At 41.2% G+C, this 18,894-nt stretch overlaps 1 protein-coding gene across 10 annotated transcripts in view; it reads right to left on the reverse strand.

Annotated features, from left to right (window-relative positions):
- Positions 1-18,894, reverse strand: part of SH3GLB2 (SH3 domain containing GRB2 like, endophilin B2) — a 30,083-nt gene that overhangs the window by 4,109 nt on the left and 7,080 nt on the right. For 2 of the 10 annotated variants that reach the window (XM_075185060.1, XM_075185058.1), the window contains exons 2-10: positions 14,073-14,214; positions 13,853-13,981; positions 12,186-12,319; positions 11,656-11,748; positions 11,189-11,200; positions 7,242-7,304; positions 5,354-5,377; positions 2,477-2,566; positions 1,850-1,950 (exon numbers count right to left, since the gene is read on the reverse strand). In XM_075185060.1, coding sequence (XP_075041161.1) covers positions 1,850-1,950; positions 2,477-2,566; positions 5,354-5,377; positions 7,242-7,304; positions 11,189-11,200; positions 11,656-11,748; positions 12,186-12,319; positions 13,853-13,981; positions 14,073-14,214 — 788 coding nt within the window. The remainder of the gene's footprint in view (positions 1-1,849; positions 1,951-2,476; positions 2,567-5,353; positions 5,378-7,241; positions 7,305-11,188; positions 11,201-11,655; positions 11,749-12,185; positions 12,320-13,852; positions 13,982-14,072; positions 14,215-18,894) is intronic. The other 8 variants (XM_075185062.1, XM_075185059.1, XM_075185065.1 and 5 more) reach the window with 5 other exon arrangements.

Raw genomic sequence — 18,894 nt, forward strand, 5'->3', positions numbered from 1 at the left:
ACACCGGTGGCATAAAGCAATCACCAGGGCAGCACTAGGAGTCCTCTAGCCAAGCGAGAGTCATGCAGTGGGCCAAACAAAAAAATTCAGGCTATCATGGCAGTTTCCATCCCAGGGGGGAGAACTGGGAGGCCATGCATCAGATTGAGGACAGATGGGGTCAACCAGATGTCTCGTCTGAACCACAACAATGTTTCTAGGGGGTCCAGATTGGCCACAACGTACATGATACACAGGCATTGTCTCCATTGTGGTGGATCCATCGTGCGGTCTGCCGCTCATGCAGATCAGATCTACTAAGTCAAGGGCCATTTCTAGACCAAGGTTTAGAGCTGAAGCCATGACCCTTATAGCAAAGGTTTTGTCTGACCGTGTGATGCAAACCAATTACCACAGGGTCTGTAGAACATATATTTCTTGGTGCGAGAAGAAGGGCAATGCTACCTCTTCTTTCCATTTTCCTAGGTTACTTGTGGTCCTTCAAGAAGGGTTGGATGATGGTTTGAATCTTAGACTGACACTGTTATTGGATGTTCAGATGTTTTTACAGGGTTTACTTCCTGTACAACCTCCATAGTCCATCAAATGGCCTTATGGGGTGTCAATTTGAACGCGTACAGCATTCACTTTTTGAACCCTTGGCAGCGGTAGATAGAAAACTCCTGACATGGAAGAGTGTCTTCGTCTTATCCATTTCTACCACCAGAAGAGTTTCAGAGGTGGACTGTTCTTTGGACTAAACGATCCTTCAAACCTATGGTGGTCTCCAGATTCACCTTAAGAGATTGCCATCCTGGCCTTGGTTGAAGATTGGTCTCCAGTGGAAGAGGGCTCTTCAAAATCTTAATGTGGTCAGAACATTAAGGACCCATGTTCAAAGGACTCAAGACATTCATAAAACAGAGGATCTTTTGATCATCTACGATACCAATAAGACAAGGTGAATGAATCTCAATTTAGATGCATTATGGCTGTAATCCTTCAAGTTCATGCTAGACCAGGTCAACCTGTCCTAAGTAATCTTAGGGCTCACTCTACCAAGTCAGTGATTGCCTCCTGGGTGACGTAGCATAGGGCTTCGACTGAGCAGCTGTATCGGCAGCTACCTGATCCTCAGTTCACACATTTATCAGGTTCTAGAAGTTTAATGTGTTTCCAGTTTTGGAAGAAAATTGATTTGCGCTGCATCTATTTCCCACCGTAAAGGTAACTTTGGGATATCCCCACAAAGGTTGTCTGATAAAATATATACTTTTTTATACTTAAAAAAAATCCTTAAGTCCTTTTCTCCAGTCCATTGGGGACACCAGACACCCCAATCATTTACGCAATGATTATCCTTTTGTTCCTTTCCTCCTCTCTGTTTCCTTTCTCCATTCTGTTGGGCTTGGTTAAACATAACGGAGGTCTAACAGGAACGGGCCACGGAGGGGGAGGAGCTACGGCCAACTTCCACCAAACCTAAATCCACACTCTATACCCCAAGGTATCTGGACTAAGAACAGAATTTCAAGTATAAAAATCCTACTTTTGGGGGTTCAGTGGTCCTTTAAGCTCTGGTCCACTCAGTCTGTGTATATTCATATTTCCCACTCCCTGAACCCGCTCATTCTACTAGCTTGGGAGGGGGTTTATCAGAGTGTTTCTGGAGTGCTGATTTAAATGACACTTCAAGACCCCTCCAGTTTTCCAATAGTCAATAGACAGCACTGATTAGGAGACTGGCAGATCACCCCCCACTTCCACCACTGTCTAAGCCAGTATAGATATAAAGGAGAAGACAGGCTATGGCACAGAGAGCTAAAACATACGTACAATTAGATCTATTTACATTTCCACGCACACCTACCTGCCCAACTGTTTCTGCAGATCCACCATGTACTGGTAGCACTGAGCAAAATACGTAGCTTGAGCTTCTGCAAACTCGTGCAGGCAGCGGAGGTGATTCACCTACGGAAGAGACGACATCTGACAAGAGGTTCTTGTTACATAATAGGATGCTTTACTTCATTTGCCATCTACGGATGATTCATGAATTACCCATTGATTACTAGTGTTTAGCCTCTATTCCTAAAACTGACAGTTTATATTGAATAAAAGTGTTACAGAATTGGAACAATTGCTGACAACAGTGTTCATCATTCAAACTTCCAAAGGTCAGAAAATGGAACAATGAAGGAGATGTGGTTAATCCTATTACATTGTGGACAATATTTTCTGATTGTCATCCAATATGTCCTAAAGTTAAGATTATGTTATAAAGACGAAAGGTTCTATATTAAAAAAATAAAATAAAATTACAATCTTTTGCTAAACCTACAAAGCTAAGCAGTATCCACCCAACTGTTCACCACTGACTGGAACTGATTGTGGGAACACGTCAGACCTATAGAGGGGGATTTCGCCCATCTACTTGTCTTCAGCCTACACATATTACATGGAAAGGTTCTGCGTAGCTCCCTCCCCCCAGACTCACATGGGTACTGCTAATCCCTTCCAAGAGAAGTCTGGTCACTTCTGCCTGACGATCGAACTCTGTCTGAGCCACTCTCAGCTCATGTTCTGCCTGCAAGAGACACAAAAAGGACCTTTCTTAGATGAATAGAATACAGGGACTCCACATACACTGCACCCTAGCTCAGTACATAAGCTTTACTGGCGCTAAACAAGAACGATTTCATCCATTTGTGCCTCAGACGTAACATGTTCTGTGGGTTAAACTGGAGCAGAGGCCCTCTCTCCTTAGGATAATCACTCCCTCTGCATCTTGCCTACACAGTGCAGGAGCCATCCATGTTGTAGCTCGAGGCCCTCTGTGTCTCATGGAGGTCACTAGTTTCTGCTTAAGTTTAGATATTGGTTCACACACAAAATGGCTGCCTCTGCTGTGTGCAGTTACCCTACCCCACGTGTGCTTAAACCCACAGCAACCAGATATTTGCACTTAGTGTAATGTATACCGAATATCGGACGGGTTCGTATGGGTTACATCATACGTGTGCTGCACAGTACTAGTCTATAGTACTTTTGCTCAGATTAAGGATAAATAGGACTATCTAAAATAATTGCTCTTCTATCACATTAACCCTATGAGAGTAATGGAGAACAGCAGCCTTCATTAAATGTTTCCATTATCTACTTATGTATTCAAATAAAAACAGCCCCTTCAAATTTGACCTGTTACATGGAATTAAAAAGTTAATACAAGCTAACTTTAAAAGGAAAATGTACTTCGACTACTTCTGAAGACATTTTCCAGAAATGCTTATTCAGTAACCTGTCCTCTCCCTTCAGCCACTCCCTAATGCCAGTGACATTGTAAGTAAGGCGGAGCTTGTGTTCTAGCAACTAAAAGTGGTGTTGGGGATAGGGACAAAGCAATTATTGCTGCTTACTGGAAGCTATCTTTAGGGATTTTTGTTACTTTAAATAAGAATGACAAATTTATGTGAACATAGAAACCCAAATTATAATATTGGCATGTAGCTGTAGAGGCAAAGAGGGATTTATTTACAATCGCCAAAATAGAAACCCACCAACGCAACAATGGAAAACCCCCACTTACATGGTTTTAACAAATATATTATATATATATATATATATATATATATATATATATATATATATATTTATCTTGAAGTTTTAAACATTCACAGTGGAGGCAGCCATTTTGTGAGCAGAACCATTATTCATGAGGATGCAGCCTATCAGTTAAAATGTGCCTCAGTGATGTCACCTTTCCCTAGCGAGCGGATTGGCTGCACTCTCAATATTGGTACTGCCCGCAAAATAGTGGTCTCTGCTGTGTGTAGGTGAGGGGGTACAATTTAGAGAAACAGAACTTTTAATTGAATATGTCACTGAAATATTGCAGCCCACATGCACAGACACCCATCACTACCCTTCAGTAAGCACACATCTTTCCGATGGGAGAGGAGGATCATGCCGGGGGGGTGCGATAATAAACAAAACAATCTAAAATGAAAAATAAAATAGCAAACACACAAGTAACTGAACAGTCCAAATTCTGGCTGTAAATTAAAGATGACCTCCACCAACGAAACGTTTACAGGAAACACCCACTGTGCACAACTGTGTGATGTTTAGACATGAGAGAGACACACAAATTCTAGTTTAAACAGAACTTCTAAAACACATACTAAGACAAAGGGGTTTATCTAATAAAATGGTGCTAGGTGCACATCTGCTGTAACCCATGGCAACCAATCAGAATGTTTCATTCCAGGGTAAACAAATCAACGCAACTGTCTGATTGGTCGCTATAGGTCACTGGTCGCTTGTGCATATAGCACTTTTATTTAATGTGCCTTATATTGAAGCCTCTATGAGCAGTTGACCCCTTTCTTCAATATTATTATTTAGTTATTTATGTTTTAAAGCCAGGGAGGCAAAAATCTAATTTGGGATGCCCTATTGGTCCTCCAATAATAAGAATGGCCTACAAAGATGGCTCCACAACACTGAGAACACATTGCCTAAGTCTTGTTGCTTCGAGGTCTTCTATTTGTCTTGTACACTGCTGGGTGAGAATAAACTACCTGTAAGGCACTGTATCTCGGTCGGTCTCTGATTTCAATTAAAACAAAAAAAAAATGTAACAAGTAAACCCACTTTCACATTAATATATGTTCAAAGGCTGAATTACTGAGCTGAATAAGAGACATGGGGTGTTTGTACATAACTAAATATATCCATCACACTCTCACTTTGTCACCCTTTTGCAGCAGGTTGCCATGCTAGCAGATATGCGTTTCTCCATACGAGTCGGCAGAGTGTGAATGATAGACATACAGACCTACCATGTGTGGATTAATCATATCATTATTACAGTGTAATAAAGATATAACTCCAGCTGTATGCATTTTTTTGCTTTAATACATAGCACCTTGTTCACTATGTAATTAGCAAAAACAAAAAGGATAATGCCAATGGCTTGGGAGAGAGCTTTTAATAAAGTACACTGCTTATGAAATCTACGTTCTCAAAGGCTGACTTCCTCCAACGAGCACAGCAGGAGAGCTATGAGGGATACAGCAAGTAGGACACGGAGCATAGTGCAGTCTGAAAGTTTGATTTAGGAAACAAGTCAATCTAACAGAGTAGGTCTCTCTCCCAGATCAGGAGCATAAGGTACTATGTAGTAAGGCAAAAAAAAAAAAAAAAATTGACATGGAAGGCTCAAAATGGGGGCAAAATAAATAAATAAATAGAACGTTGCAGGTTTGCCATTTTCTGAGAATTTAGGATGAGAGACCTTGTTTTCAATGATAAACAATTTCCTGGCTGCATAGGGCACAACATTAATCCTGAGTGTGGTCTTAGGCGTGCTTACCTTGTCCACCTCGTCACTCCAAAGCTGCAGTCACAAAGTAACAGGAGAGATGAGTCTGAGATACGTCATAGGCACTCAACAAAACACAACAGCGAGTGATGTTTCACAAAAGGGGATGGGAAGGAAAGGTAAAGGTTAAGTGAGGTACTGATTAATGATCTTTATTTTGGATTGCGGACTTTGGTTTTCCCAAAACTAACTTTAGGGCTTGAAATCCTTAAAGGCACATTCACCTAATTTGTCATTTAACTTTTTCTAATGCAAATATTAGGAGATCTATAAATAAACATGTACACAGCTTCTAGAAGAATGGTCAACTCTGCTTGCAGAGCTTATCGTTAGAGTACCCCTGTTTTTGACACTGTCTTTTATTCCCCTTAAATTTATCCCGTCAATCTTATTCCTAAGGGATAATGTGTGTACAATAAAACAAATTTGGGAATTAGCCTAGGGGCAGGAGGGTGATCTTGCCAAGCTTCCAGTTACATCAGCAAATGGAAGATGCTCACAATCCCATTAGGTTGCGGATAACCTGTGAGATAACACAGTCTTCCACACACACACTCCTTTGCACTAGGCAAAAATAAAAAAAAACATTTCTGAGGTGCCTTTAAAGACCTCATAGGAATGGGTCTATAAATTACTTGGCTTGCCAGCCACATGCACAGCACTTCAACCAAAAACCGCTACACCTCCAAAAAGTCTGTATACAATGTCTGCCCTCCCCATAAGGACTTAAGATACCAGCAGATGGAAGTTAGTGGTAAGAGTGTGTGAAGTGGGAAAGGAGGTGACTTCAGGACGCCAAATGGTATGTCAGACTCTAACACATAAATACATGAGACCAACAGCCTATCTGTAACCTAAAATCATCCCAACTCAACTACTAGTCAAACTAATAAAACAAAACAACAAGACATAGTCACACAAGCTAATCTGGTAACAACTGTTCCTTAATGTCCCCATACATCATGCCACTGCGCCAGCCTAAAAGGCCTCAATACGTGTCCTGTAAGGGCCCTAATCACAGATGCTGATCAGGATATTTCAGATGACAATTGGAACGGTCAGAATATACGGTCGGACTGATGGACTAATTGGGCAACATACGATCAATCTGAATCTGCTACACAAGTTTGTGGCCAGATTTCATATATAGACCCAGCTTCCGTCAATGTATAGGTACCATTGGTTCAAATGTATTATATATACACCTAATACACAATACAGCTACTAGTGCTACCTCTGCAAACTAAAGAAACATGTACTGCCTCATCTTATTACACCAAATTGGTCAAAACACAATTCACAAGAGCAAATTAACCCTCGTTCTAGTAGCATAGAGAGCTATAATCAACAAGCCATCTAGTGAGGTTTAGGTGTTACTACTGATCATAATACAGAACAGCAGAGTCTTGTTAACTGAACATACAAAGTAAATACATTCCTCTGCTGTTGTCCATTCAGAAGCTTCAGAGTATGTAATTACAATTAAATTGAAAAAAAATAAGTTGATTAGTAAAAAGTTATGTTACTATGGAAATGCCGGCTGTATGACTATACTAAAAGTGTGTTCAGTGGTCTATACATGGATCCATTACGTCTTACTATTCATTTTATTTTTTAATCTTCATTTAAGCTCTCATCGGGTATCTATAGTTAAATCACAAGATCACTATATAGGTTTTTAATAAATGTTAAAGACAAACACACACACCGTGTTAACGGTGTCATCCTGCAGGGCAGGACGCTAAGCTGTCCAATTTAATAGTGTAGCTAGGATTTTGGCTTTTGCTTATGCTGTGACCAACCTAGCCTTTCAATCCTGAGGAGCTGAAAGGGAACTGACGAGGGCCGAAGGAGGGAGTAGGGGGTAGATTGATCTTACCGCTGACGCACTGGCCGACAGTACGTAATTACGAGGTCGGGTCTCCTGAAAATCAGGCAAAGCCTGCGGGGAACAGAGCTCATGTCATGCAGGGAAAACTTGAATGAGAAAACGAAAAACAGAAGCACACAAAACTAAAAAGAAAACTAAAAAACAAACAAACAAACACATGGATGGCAAAAAGGGGCAGAGAGCAATTGACAAAATAGGAACCAGGCCTAAAAGTAGATCCTAGACCCCGTCTCTAAATCAGCCTAAGACAATAAGAATCCTTTTAAGTTAATTGTCATTGTGTTGACTCAGCCGCAGGATGTATATTTATGTTATAAGTATTGTTTAAAGATAAATTAAACTCTGTAGGTTGTGGCATGCAAATGACAATTCATTTTAATGTGTAACCGTCACCTATACACATTGGAGGCAGCCGTTTTGTGGTTTAACCAATATTCATGAGAACGCTGTATGTTGCTAATTCACTAGGAACCATTTATGCCAAACTGTGCATCAGTGATGTCATAGGTTCCGAATTGTCAGACTACATTCTCTGTGACGTTACTGGCTTCTAGTGAATGGATAGGTTGCATTCTCAGTGATGTCACTGGCTTCTAGTGAATGGATAGGCTACATTCTCAGTGATGTTACTGGTTCCTGATGTATGGATAGGCTGCATTCTCAGTGATGTCACCAGTTACTAGTGAATGGATAGGCTGCATTCTCAGTGATGTCACTGGCTTCTAGTGAAGGGATAGGCTGTATTCTCAGTGATGTCACTGGCTTCTAGTGAATGGATAGGCTGCATTCTCAGTGATGTTACTGGTTCCTGATGTATGGATAGGCTGCATTCTCACAAATATTGTTTCTATCCACAAAATGGTTTGTGTTAAGACGAGGGTTATGCTTTACAATGGGGATTTAATGAAAGACGCAAGTTTATTTAATAAAATGGTGCCAGGTGCTGAAACATTAGCTGTCTTTGTTCAAGTGCAAGGTAGAAAACTAAACATCTGATGGGTTACATTCAGCACAAAGCACTAGTTTATTAAATAAGCCCCAATATCACTGCACAAGAACACAGGTCTGTAATTGTATAGAAAAAAAGAATCACATTTCTAGATGTCACCACTCTAAAAGCCACCATTAATCTCTCACGCTGCACACACTGGGATGCACCACAGGTATCGCCTTTCATATAAAAGGTTTTCTGTCCGATTAATTAGTTGCAATGCAGCGTTACAAAGCCCAGTGCAGGAAGGCCAGCGGCATGCAGAGAGCGGAAGAGGCGCAGAAACGGAAACATTGAAACGATACAGCCGGCAGGAGGTGTGGATCCCAGTGCGGCCATTTAAAGTGTCAGAAAAGTCTTTTCTAAAAGGGTTGGACCAACAATTTAGCCCTCTCTAGCTGTCCTGAACACTAGCTGAAAAGCAGTATACAGCCACTTCGTTGGAGCCATTAGCAAGTTCTAGCCATTGTTAGAGATATTATGGAGAGGGACAACATTGTAATGATGACCATCAGCTCCAGGTAAATGCATAATTAAACGTGCAGGCCTGCTCCATAAGATTCAGACACTGTCATACGTACTCGCATTTGGGAGAAAGTTTAGAGCCTCTTACCGACACACAGTGGAAGCAGCCATTGTATGATTTAGGGAGGTGTGTATACTTTATATAACAATTAAGGAGGAGTGGGTTCCACATCAATGATCATTAGCCTCTTAGCTCCATTACTATGTTAAATCAGTCGCTTTGTAAACGCCGACTTTATTAGCATAACACAGATCACCATAGCAACACTCCTCCCACAGGCTCTTTATTGGTCAGGTGTGGACTCTTAATGTCATGTCTGTGCTTGTTCGTATATACGGGGTATAGATTATTATAGATTATTTTATTTTTTGGTTTGGAGAATATACAACACTTATAACTCTGATTGGTCATCTTAAAACATCAGTGTCCATACGTATGCTGGTTATATTATTTCATGTCGTACTACCCAACCTAACTATGGGCAGTCTTCGACAGGTCAGTTTCCACCCCAAAAAAACTGTGGCATCATCCATCTGCCTCCCTGCGATCTAAAGACATTTCACCCAAAACATCAGCATGGGGTAGTACCTAACACCAATTCAATTGTGGAAACTTGGGCACTATATACTTGCATCCGTCAGTATGGGATGCCACAAGGCCGATGAGGTTTGCGAACATAACGCATAGGGTGGACACCCCCCTCCCCTGCAGGGTTTCTTGTATTCCTGGACTCCCCTTCTGTGGGCTGAGAAGCTTCATCTATTCTCTGTGACATAACTTCTGGTACGGTTCTGGGACACAGGACTAAGATAGAATGGGGTTACACAGCAACTCTTCATAGCGAGCTGGAGCTACAAATAAGCTTTTATAAAACTTTACCTCTTGTAAGGGTTTTTATTTAGTCTAATTATATTAAGAACATAAATATTTAATTATTATATAATGGAGCTAGGCAGGCCGAGCCAATAGGAGCTAGGCAGGCCGAGCCAATAGGAGCTAGGCAGGCCGAGCCAATAGGAGCTAGGCAGGCCGAGCCAATAGGAGGCAGACTGCATTCTCCTGAATATTGCCTCATCTCACACCAAAATGGCTGCTTCCACTGTGTAATAAGTGCATTTAATCCAAAATTATTATTAATAAAATATTAGGACACTTTCAACCCCCAATTGTCTGCATTTCATCACTATGGGCGACAATCAAATTTCTCCTACCATCTCTGCATTAAGGTCAGTAGAGAGGAAGTACAGAGCCTTCCATCATAGACTCTGTACCCCCCTAAAGCAGAGGTAGGCTCATTGCTTGGGGAAATGCAGGAGCCAGTGGAGAACCAGCTTCTGACCCTCTTACCTGGTGACCAGCACTGTACAAGTGTCAGACAGCACTATCTCTATGCTTAATGTTGTGACAAGCCCCAACACTTCCCCTAGATACAAGTGCACAGAGTCAAAGACCAGTGGCAAGTACCCATATTGGGAGGGGGTGGGTGTAAGAGGGGGGAAGTCTGCACTGCACTGTACCCACCAAAGGTTGAGGTGTGCATTGTATAATATCAGAGATTGACATCTTCATTTTATAGTGCATACCATATAAAAAGGAATACAGAATACAAGCTATTTAAACTATAGTTTGGATGGAAGGGCTGTGAATTTCCACCTGGTCAAAAGAGGTACTGCATACATTTTTTATTACAATACCTCTTAGCCTGGGGGGAATCCAAGCACCTGTCATCCATCACCTGATCAAAGCAGCACATGCTGGAGAATCTAATCGCCTGAGGACCACATTTGTATTTGCACAGATAGCTGCACAAAATGCTAGACAGGTGTGTGTTTCCCTTAACCTCTCACCCTCTTATTAAAAACATTGGTTCTCTGTTCTCAAATAATATTGGAGCTGCTCAGACCTCCCACACTACATGGCAAGTGGCCAGGCCTCCATGCTAGCCAGGAAAGTAGGAAGAGATTGGAGGAGTGGATGATGTTGGGCAAAATATGTTCTTTTTATTGCATTTTAGAGAATATTAAGATATCTCGGCAAGGTTTCCCTGTCTTGCACTTATTTTAACCAGGTATTCTTCATTAAATGTATATTGTATCTCTATATTACAACAGTGCAGTATACAGGACTAGAATGGTTGACCAATTAACTTATGATATCTCAGGTCATTAAGTTGAGGCCCATAGTAAAATAAGACGAGAACTGCTATCCGATAGAGCTTGTCCTATCTCTTACTAAGGAATCTCCAATTCTACATACCCTGTAATGCTCCCTGCTGTGGAGGGTGCTACAGACACCCCCGGCTCGGTCAGTTACAGAGACAGTGGCAAATAAAGTTTTCAGATGAACAAAAAAAAATAAAATATGCAAAAAAGAGAAAACGGAATCGTCACGGCAATGACCTCAGCGACAAATACTCACATCCCCCTCGAACTGAGCAAATTACAAACAAAAACAAAACAGAAAACAAACACCACAAGGTTAGTGAGCGTCGAAGAAAACCAAAACACAGGGAAGAGGTAAATAGCAGCCAAAAAACACAGACACCCCAAACAAGTCGTTTTAGGATGGAGATGATGATGATGATGTAGGTACCCCCTTCCCCCCGTCCCCTCCCCTCCCAAATACATGAACCTTTCTGCTATTTATAATTACTCTGAAAAATATAGAGATGGCTTGGTGCTGGTGAAGATGGAAGGATGGTCGCTAAATTCTCCTCGTTCTGGTTTACCAGCAGTCCCTCAACCCCATAACTCTACTGACGTGAGAGGGATGGTTTATGTGGGGACATATTAATAGGGAGAGGTTAATGGCTACAGAAATGTGCCCAATGCAGGCTCTGAATACACATGCACACCCCCACATAGCGGTATGATCTGGGACATTACCGCGGCTTTGGCCTCTGCCGCTTTCGCCTTTTTCAGTCGCGCTTTGCAGGCGTCAAGATCTAAGCGGCGGTTCTGCAAGATTCTCCTCTCCTTCTGCAAGATAGAAAAAGATATTCGGATATGAAGACTTTGTAATGAACCGAAGCATCGTGAAATATTACTTCCTCCACCATGCTTGTAACTACAAGGCTGTATTTACCATGTAGGACAACTATGGTTGGGGTATACTGCCCGATATATGCAAGTCAGCTTTAGAGAGAGACAGACTTTACTATTTCTGGCTGGCAATATGCTAAATATATAAAACTTACTCACACGTGTGCAATTATATATTATAAAGTCAGACAAGTGGAACGTTCCGATCAGGTACTTATGAATATAAACACACTGACCGTTCAATAGATACAACGTTAGTGGTTAGCGGACCATTGAAGCACTGTTGAACTGAACCTACAAATCCAGAAAACTAAATCGGTAGACAGGGCATACTAAGACTTGTGTATCTCTGCTCTAATGATGAATTAACTTACAGAAATAGTTCTCCAATCGCCTTCCAGAAAATTGCGCAGAGGGGTCAGGAAGTTGATGGAGGAAGAGTGGATGAAGTCTCGTTCTGCAACCCCTAAACGCTTCTGAGTCTCTCCAACCTTGATGAGTGTTTGTCCTGGGAACAAAGAAGGAGCGTTATAAAATTAAATGCGTCGGATAGGGGAGACGTCGCTGCTTCGCTGTACAGAGAATCAGATTAGAGGCCAGCCGAGCGCACAGACAGAGCAGAATACAATTAAGGCAAGGACATAGCCTGCCCACAGGCTACAATCACAGCCTCATCATTCGCATCAGCCAGAGACTGAAAGCCAGAAACTGAATTGGCAACAAGTGAGATGGAACAGGCAGGACATCTGGGAAATGTGCTTCATGTATGTACGGTGTGGAATGAATAAGGGGAAATTATTTTCCATCTGTGCTTGCAATAAGTCTGCTCAGCAACTGCTCAATGCAGGAACAGAGACATCAATTATCTAGGACAAACATAAAGGGTGTAGAAGTGGAACTTCAAACTTGTTCCCGTGGACAGTTCCGTGGTGCTGATAGCCAGAGCACATCAGCAGCAAGCAATGTTTATACATGACCACTGAACCCCAAAAAATTGCAGTCTCCTATATCTACCAGAAGTGTAAAATACCTTGCTCAGAGTTAAGTATTATCTCCCTACTCCACTACAGACAGTTGGACTTTAGGGCATTGTCCTAATGGAATCTGATACAGGTCAAAAAGCTGAAATTGTGGTCAGTTAAGCTGCTGAGACACTGCTATATAAAACCAATATTCCACACAATGCATTTCTGCAAAGCAAGCTACTCACACCCTTCTGGCTGTTACTCACACCCTTCTGGCTCAGAGAGGGAAGCACCTACACCCCCTGGCATCAGCTGGAGTACGATGGACATATTTAATGAAGCATAAACACATCACATTACCATGTATATTATTCTGCTCAGTGCTATACAGCATTTGGTAAATGTTATAGCGAAGTAGCGGCTTTAATTGCTCTTTAACGCTTCACTACCACTTCGTTAATACATATAAAAACGATGTTTTAAAGGGCCAAATAGTGTAAAACAATGGAATGTAGCAAATGCTGAATATGCATATGGACCTCTGCATATATTTGGACACAAACGCAGGTTTCTCTCCACGTGGGCATAAAACACAAACTAACAAGGTGGACCCTGTCGTATCAATATAGGACCCAGAAACACTTTCATTCTTTTTCGAGCCAAAAGATAAAAATGTATGTTGGCTTGACAGCATGAAAGTCATACAATGGTGAGGAGTGTTCTGCCACATTCTACTGGAAGTCTGAATCCTAAATGGAATAAATATAAATATATTCTACAGTATATATCCTATCAAAATGATCCAAACAGATCTAAATAGACCTTATACCTACACATAGTGACAGCAGCCCTTCGATTTAGGCAAGCAAAGTTTCCATATGCCCATGCACTACATAATTGTGTTCCCACTGGTAAGGTCTGAATTATTCTTACTTTCTCTTCACCGATTATTATTTTCTATAATTTACAGACAAATAATCCATAACTCATAGCAGTGTTATCTCACTAATCTTACACTATTTCAGTACACAGAGCTAGTTTATGACACCCTCCTGCAGAGATCTCACATTACTCACCATAGGGGGAGCTTGGCCCAAAGTCATTGGCTGCTTCAGTCATGTACTGACCCAATAATTCTCCATTAGTCACTCGAGAGGGGACCTTTCTGTCCAACTTCTCATATAAAAACTCTTCTACTCGAGCGCCTACGGAATAGATAATGAGACAGCGATTGGTAAAGAGGTTTCCTGCCTCTCTGCATGTAGATGTAACGCTGCTTCCTTCAAATCTACTCACTGGGATTGGGCTGCAATAGGACCTCCGTCTGACGTAGAATTTTCTCGGTCCAGTTCTTGGTACTGTCGGCTCTTGACAAGAGGTTCTCAAAGTGAGCATCTAACTCAGTCTTCTCCGCTTGGCCCAATTTCTCCTCTGTAAACTGAAAGCGACACACTTGTCATCTACAGATCATCATCTTGACTTTGCAATTAATTCTAAAATGAATAGGTGGGTTCTGAAGACTGGATTAACTCACCGCGAGTCAACAAAAGCTGTATAAGATTTGTGGACCCCCCCAGAAAACATTATGTACTAGGTAGCTCTTAACCTCACGTATCAAACCACCATTGTACAGTTGTAAGCTGGCTCTCTTACCTCTTTGTCTGCCAGTCTTGTTTAATTTGTGTGTTTGTTCCCAATTGTAAAGAGCTGCAGAGTATGCTGGCGCTACATTAATAAATGTTAATAGTAAATAAGAACACTGTGATCCCTATAAAATAAGAGTATTAAAATCTACGGCCCCAACCAGCCATGAAAGGGTCTGCTATGTCCAACGGTCCGATTATAATTTTATTGTCTAGCTCCTAAATCAGATTGCCTTCAACATATATACGTAAATGTATTTATTCTGTGTGGCAGGAAATTAAAAATTCTTCACCAGAGTGGAATTTAAATGAAATTTTGCTTGTATCAAGCTGCATTTACATATTGCAGAGTTTGTGATCAATCCCGAAATAAAACATCATTATAAAGCAAGCCATGTACGTGGATGCTAATATGTTGGAGACAGGAAGACTGAGCATTCAAGCTAGTTCTTGTAATACACCAAATAACAGTTATATGGGAGCAATTGGGCTGTTCAGCTTACAACCATCATCATTTATTTATATAGCGCCACTGATTCCGCAGCGCTGTACAGAGAACTCATTCACATCAGTCCTTGCCCAACTGGAGCTTACAGTCTAAATTCCCTAACATACAAACAGACAGAGAGAGACTAGGGTCAATTCAATAGCAGCCAATTAACCTACCAGTATGTTTTTGGAGTGTGGGAGGAAACCGGAGCACCCGGAGGAAACCCACGCAAACACAGGGAGAACATACAAACTCCACACAGATGAGGCCATGGTCGGGAATTGAACTCATGACCCCAGCGCTGTGAGGCAGAAGTGCTAACCACTTAGTCACCAACCATTTCCCCTATTGTAAATTGTGAGGTGTTAAAACTTGTAGAATAACTAGGTATTACTGACAGTGAAGATCCCCCCCCTTATATATTCGCACTACATAACCTTTATTTCCCTCCACTCATATTTCCCAATACTTGGATGGTGTTTCATAGGAACTAAAATGTATGATGGTTGCTATGTATGTCTTTACATAGCAACCAAAATGTCCCTGGCTCCTGGTGATCTGTTGTCAGGAATAACTCACACAATGGCTGCCTACAGCGAGCCTAGGCTCATTCCCATGTTATCTCGTAATGTTTCTCCCCGCTTACTATACAGCATTGTACATTTTTACTGCCTATGTGTACATAGAGGTCTGGCCTGTCACTAAAACCTTTCCATGCAAGATCATAATACTATAATAAATCTCATAAAAAGAGAAAAAATATTTAAAACTATCGGGTGTGGTTGTAATAAAAATTGCTATTCATTTTAAACTGCACATTAAAATAAATTTTGCAAATAGCTGTCCTTCAAGTATACAATTAAGAATATATCGTTTTTGAAATCATAACCTGTGCTTTTTTATAACGCTACTTCACATAAGTCATAAGCAGGCAATAAACAGTTAATGCATTTCAGTGGATCAATACAGGCAAGGGGATGTTAATCAAATGCAGATTTATAAATCCAGGCCATCAATACTAGCTGTCTTGTCAGAGAGAGGATAAAAGCATTTTAAATGGCCATGAGATTGTTTTATTTGTGTAATGTAGAGGAAAGGAATATAGAGCATTACTGTACTACATGACGGCACGCTGGTTCGGGTCGGGCTTTTATAAAGAATTAGCAGATCCTTACAAGCCTACCAGGAAAATAACTGGTACAGATCCCTACTAGCGAGGTGCCAACCACAGACAGAATAATCGTTTCCCTGTCTGTTCATGCAGTCAGGATTTAACCGGCTTTCCTGCTGCCGTACAGATAAATTATGCAAGTCTGTCTCAGAAGTACACCAGCAGCTCCAACGCACAGCCACCCAGAAGGGCCAAACATCTATTATTCATAGGGGCTAAGGTTTCTAGTGGTCACTTCAAAGAACTTATAACAACTCTGAATTTTGGGTGGGTGCTGAAAACCAGTGAAGTGCCTGTTTGATAGGGGCCTCTGTTACTCAGTACTGGTCCTAAGTCCCACAATAATAAACACTCTATTGTTTTTTTGGGGGTTTTTTTAAGCAATGTGCTCAAGATTATTAGTATCATTATAAGTGTATAATAGGATAGTAACATCTTTACTGTTATTGCCCACAAATATTTTTATTACTGGATAATTGTTACATATTTTCATACAAATACATTCCTTAAATTTCTGCCACTCAATGGGGCAGGTTCAACTGGCCGCGAGGTGAAGCCGGACGTCAACTCGATATCCGGCTGTCCAATATCGCAGTGTACCGTGATTGTGTGTAAACTGCGTGTGTGTAGACCTCATCTCTCCATATTATCTATCAATCACCTGAATTCAAGTTTAATATCTTAACCTCTCTATTGGCAACAAACATCACAAATTAATTTACACCATACCACTATCCCGGTGTGTAATTCCCAGTAACTGTTCTTGTGATGTATGTATAATCAACTACATAGTACCAATTCTCTTTATTATGTTTGATTGGAGACATTTTCACTCTCTGTTCAGACATTTTCACAGTACTACTACGCTTGTTCTGTTGATACGTCCCTCAGTATCTGTTTTTTGCTATATTAAAAGAACAAATGACAGTGTTATGGTATCACACGGGATCTTAACCCGTATGATATAATGATAGTTTTGGTGTGGGAAAAGGTGGACATCACAGTCTAATTCAAGAAGTAGGAAATGTATGTATCACAAGGAATAAACTGGCCTACTTAACTGAATTTAGAAGCATTTTTTTTTTTTAAAGTTAACTAATACAATCCATGTTATTTGCAATTTGTGTGTCTATATTAGGGAATTTAGACTGTAAGCTCCAATGGGGCAGGGACTGATGTGAGCGAGTTCTCTGTACAGCGCTGCGGAATTAGTGGCGCTATATAAATAAATGATGAATTTGAAAATAAGTGGGAAAAGCAGAACAGAATGTTACCACATTGTGAAAAGCTGTCAGGTCCGCAGGTATTCTAGAGTACCAATGCATATCAGGTATATGGAGTAATATATATATATATATATATATATATATATATATATATATATATATATATATATATATATACAGCGATACTTAACCTTCTCTTAGCTGGAGTGTGTTCCTGTGTGTCACTGAACCCCAAAATGTAAGGTTCCCAATTGAATGTATTGGATATCTGTTAACCAGGGGACCCCAAAAAGCAGATTCTGAGGCCCACAGGTTGTGCACCTCTCCGTATGAAGATATTGGACTGGCTCTAAAACCAGCATACAAAAAAAAAAAAACCTCTGTAAACTTTCCCAGCCAACAGGCTTATCCACCCACTGCGAGCACTGGATAACACAGCAGTCTCCTTCTCTACGCTGGCAACAGAAGCCAGAATGTAGAGATTACAGAGATTTGTACCACATAGCAGGAATTTCAGCAACAAGAAAACTTGGAACTGCTCCTGAACAACATGCTGTGGGCAGTGGTCACAAATAGAACTATCAGCTGGAGAGTTAAAGTGTTTAACACATGTTCTTAAAGCCTCTTTAATGCTGTAAATCAAAAAATGATGCAGGTGCACGGACCTGTACACACACACACACACACACACACACACACACACTTTATGACATACATTTGCGTTGCATTAATTTAGATGTTGCCTGCAGCATTGCGATCTATAGATTTTAAAGTCTCTCTGCAGGGAACCAGCAAAATTAGCGCATCACCCACTGCCTTTTTGCTTCCTCTTATGAACCGACCTGGCCACGCCTCTAACAGCCATACTACATCCCAAATTATGGTATATATCCCTTGTCTTGAGCATACTTGCCAACTCTCCCTGAATGTCAGGGAGACTCCCTGAAATAGGGGTGATCTCCCTCACTCCCTGAAGAGTCTGGCATTCTCCCTGATGCTGAGCCAGTACAAGATGTGGTTGGCTTTGCCATCTGTGGCATGATGACACTGTTCAGAAATTGTGTCCTTTGTCCAAGTATTGATGCCTATGGAGGTGGCCATTTTCATGGAGACCAAGATTTAATCAAAGACTGACAGGTAAGACAAAATTAATTCAGTAATGGAGACAGAATTGTAAAAGACACTTCAGTCTCTAGAGATTCATTAGCTGCTTTTCTTTAACGCATAGTTGCCTACTCTCCTAGAATGTCCGGGAGACTCACGCATTTTTGGGAGACCTCCTGGGCTCCCGGGAAAGCAGGGCAACCTCCCGGTTCTCGTCCCTGCAATAGATAAGTGGTAGGGGTTGGGTTTGATGATGCAAATATTGCTTCATCTTAGCCCCACCCCCGCTGTAATTAGTCAAAATTGTGACAACCGCTTAGGGGGCGGTGCCAAAATGATGCCGTTAATCTAGCACTGCCCCCGCATGCCCACCTCCCCCGAGATCTCCCTGAAGACAATGGGGAAAAGTCGGCACGTATGGTCTTGAGCCATGGGTGTAATATACTGTATTCTCACTTCAATTCAATAAGATTGAGAGCAGAGC

The sequence above is a fragment of the Mixophyes fleayi genome, chromosome 9 (assembly GCF_038048845.1).
Source record: "Mixophyes fleayi isolate aMixFle1 chromosome 9, aMixFle1.hap1, whole genome shotgun sequence".
Taxonomy (NCBI): Eukaryota; Metazoa; Chordata; class Amphibia; order Anura; family Limnodynastidae; genus Mixophyes; species Mixophyes fleayi.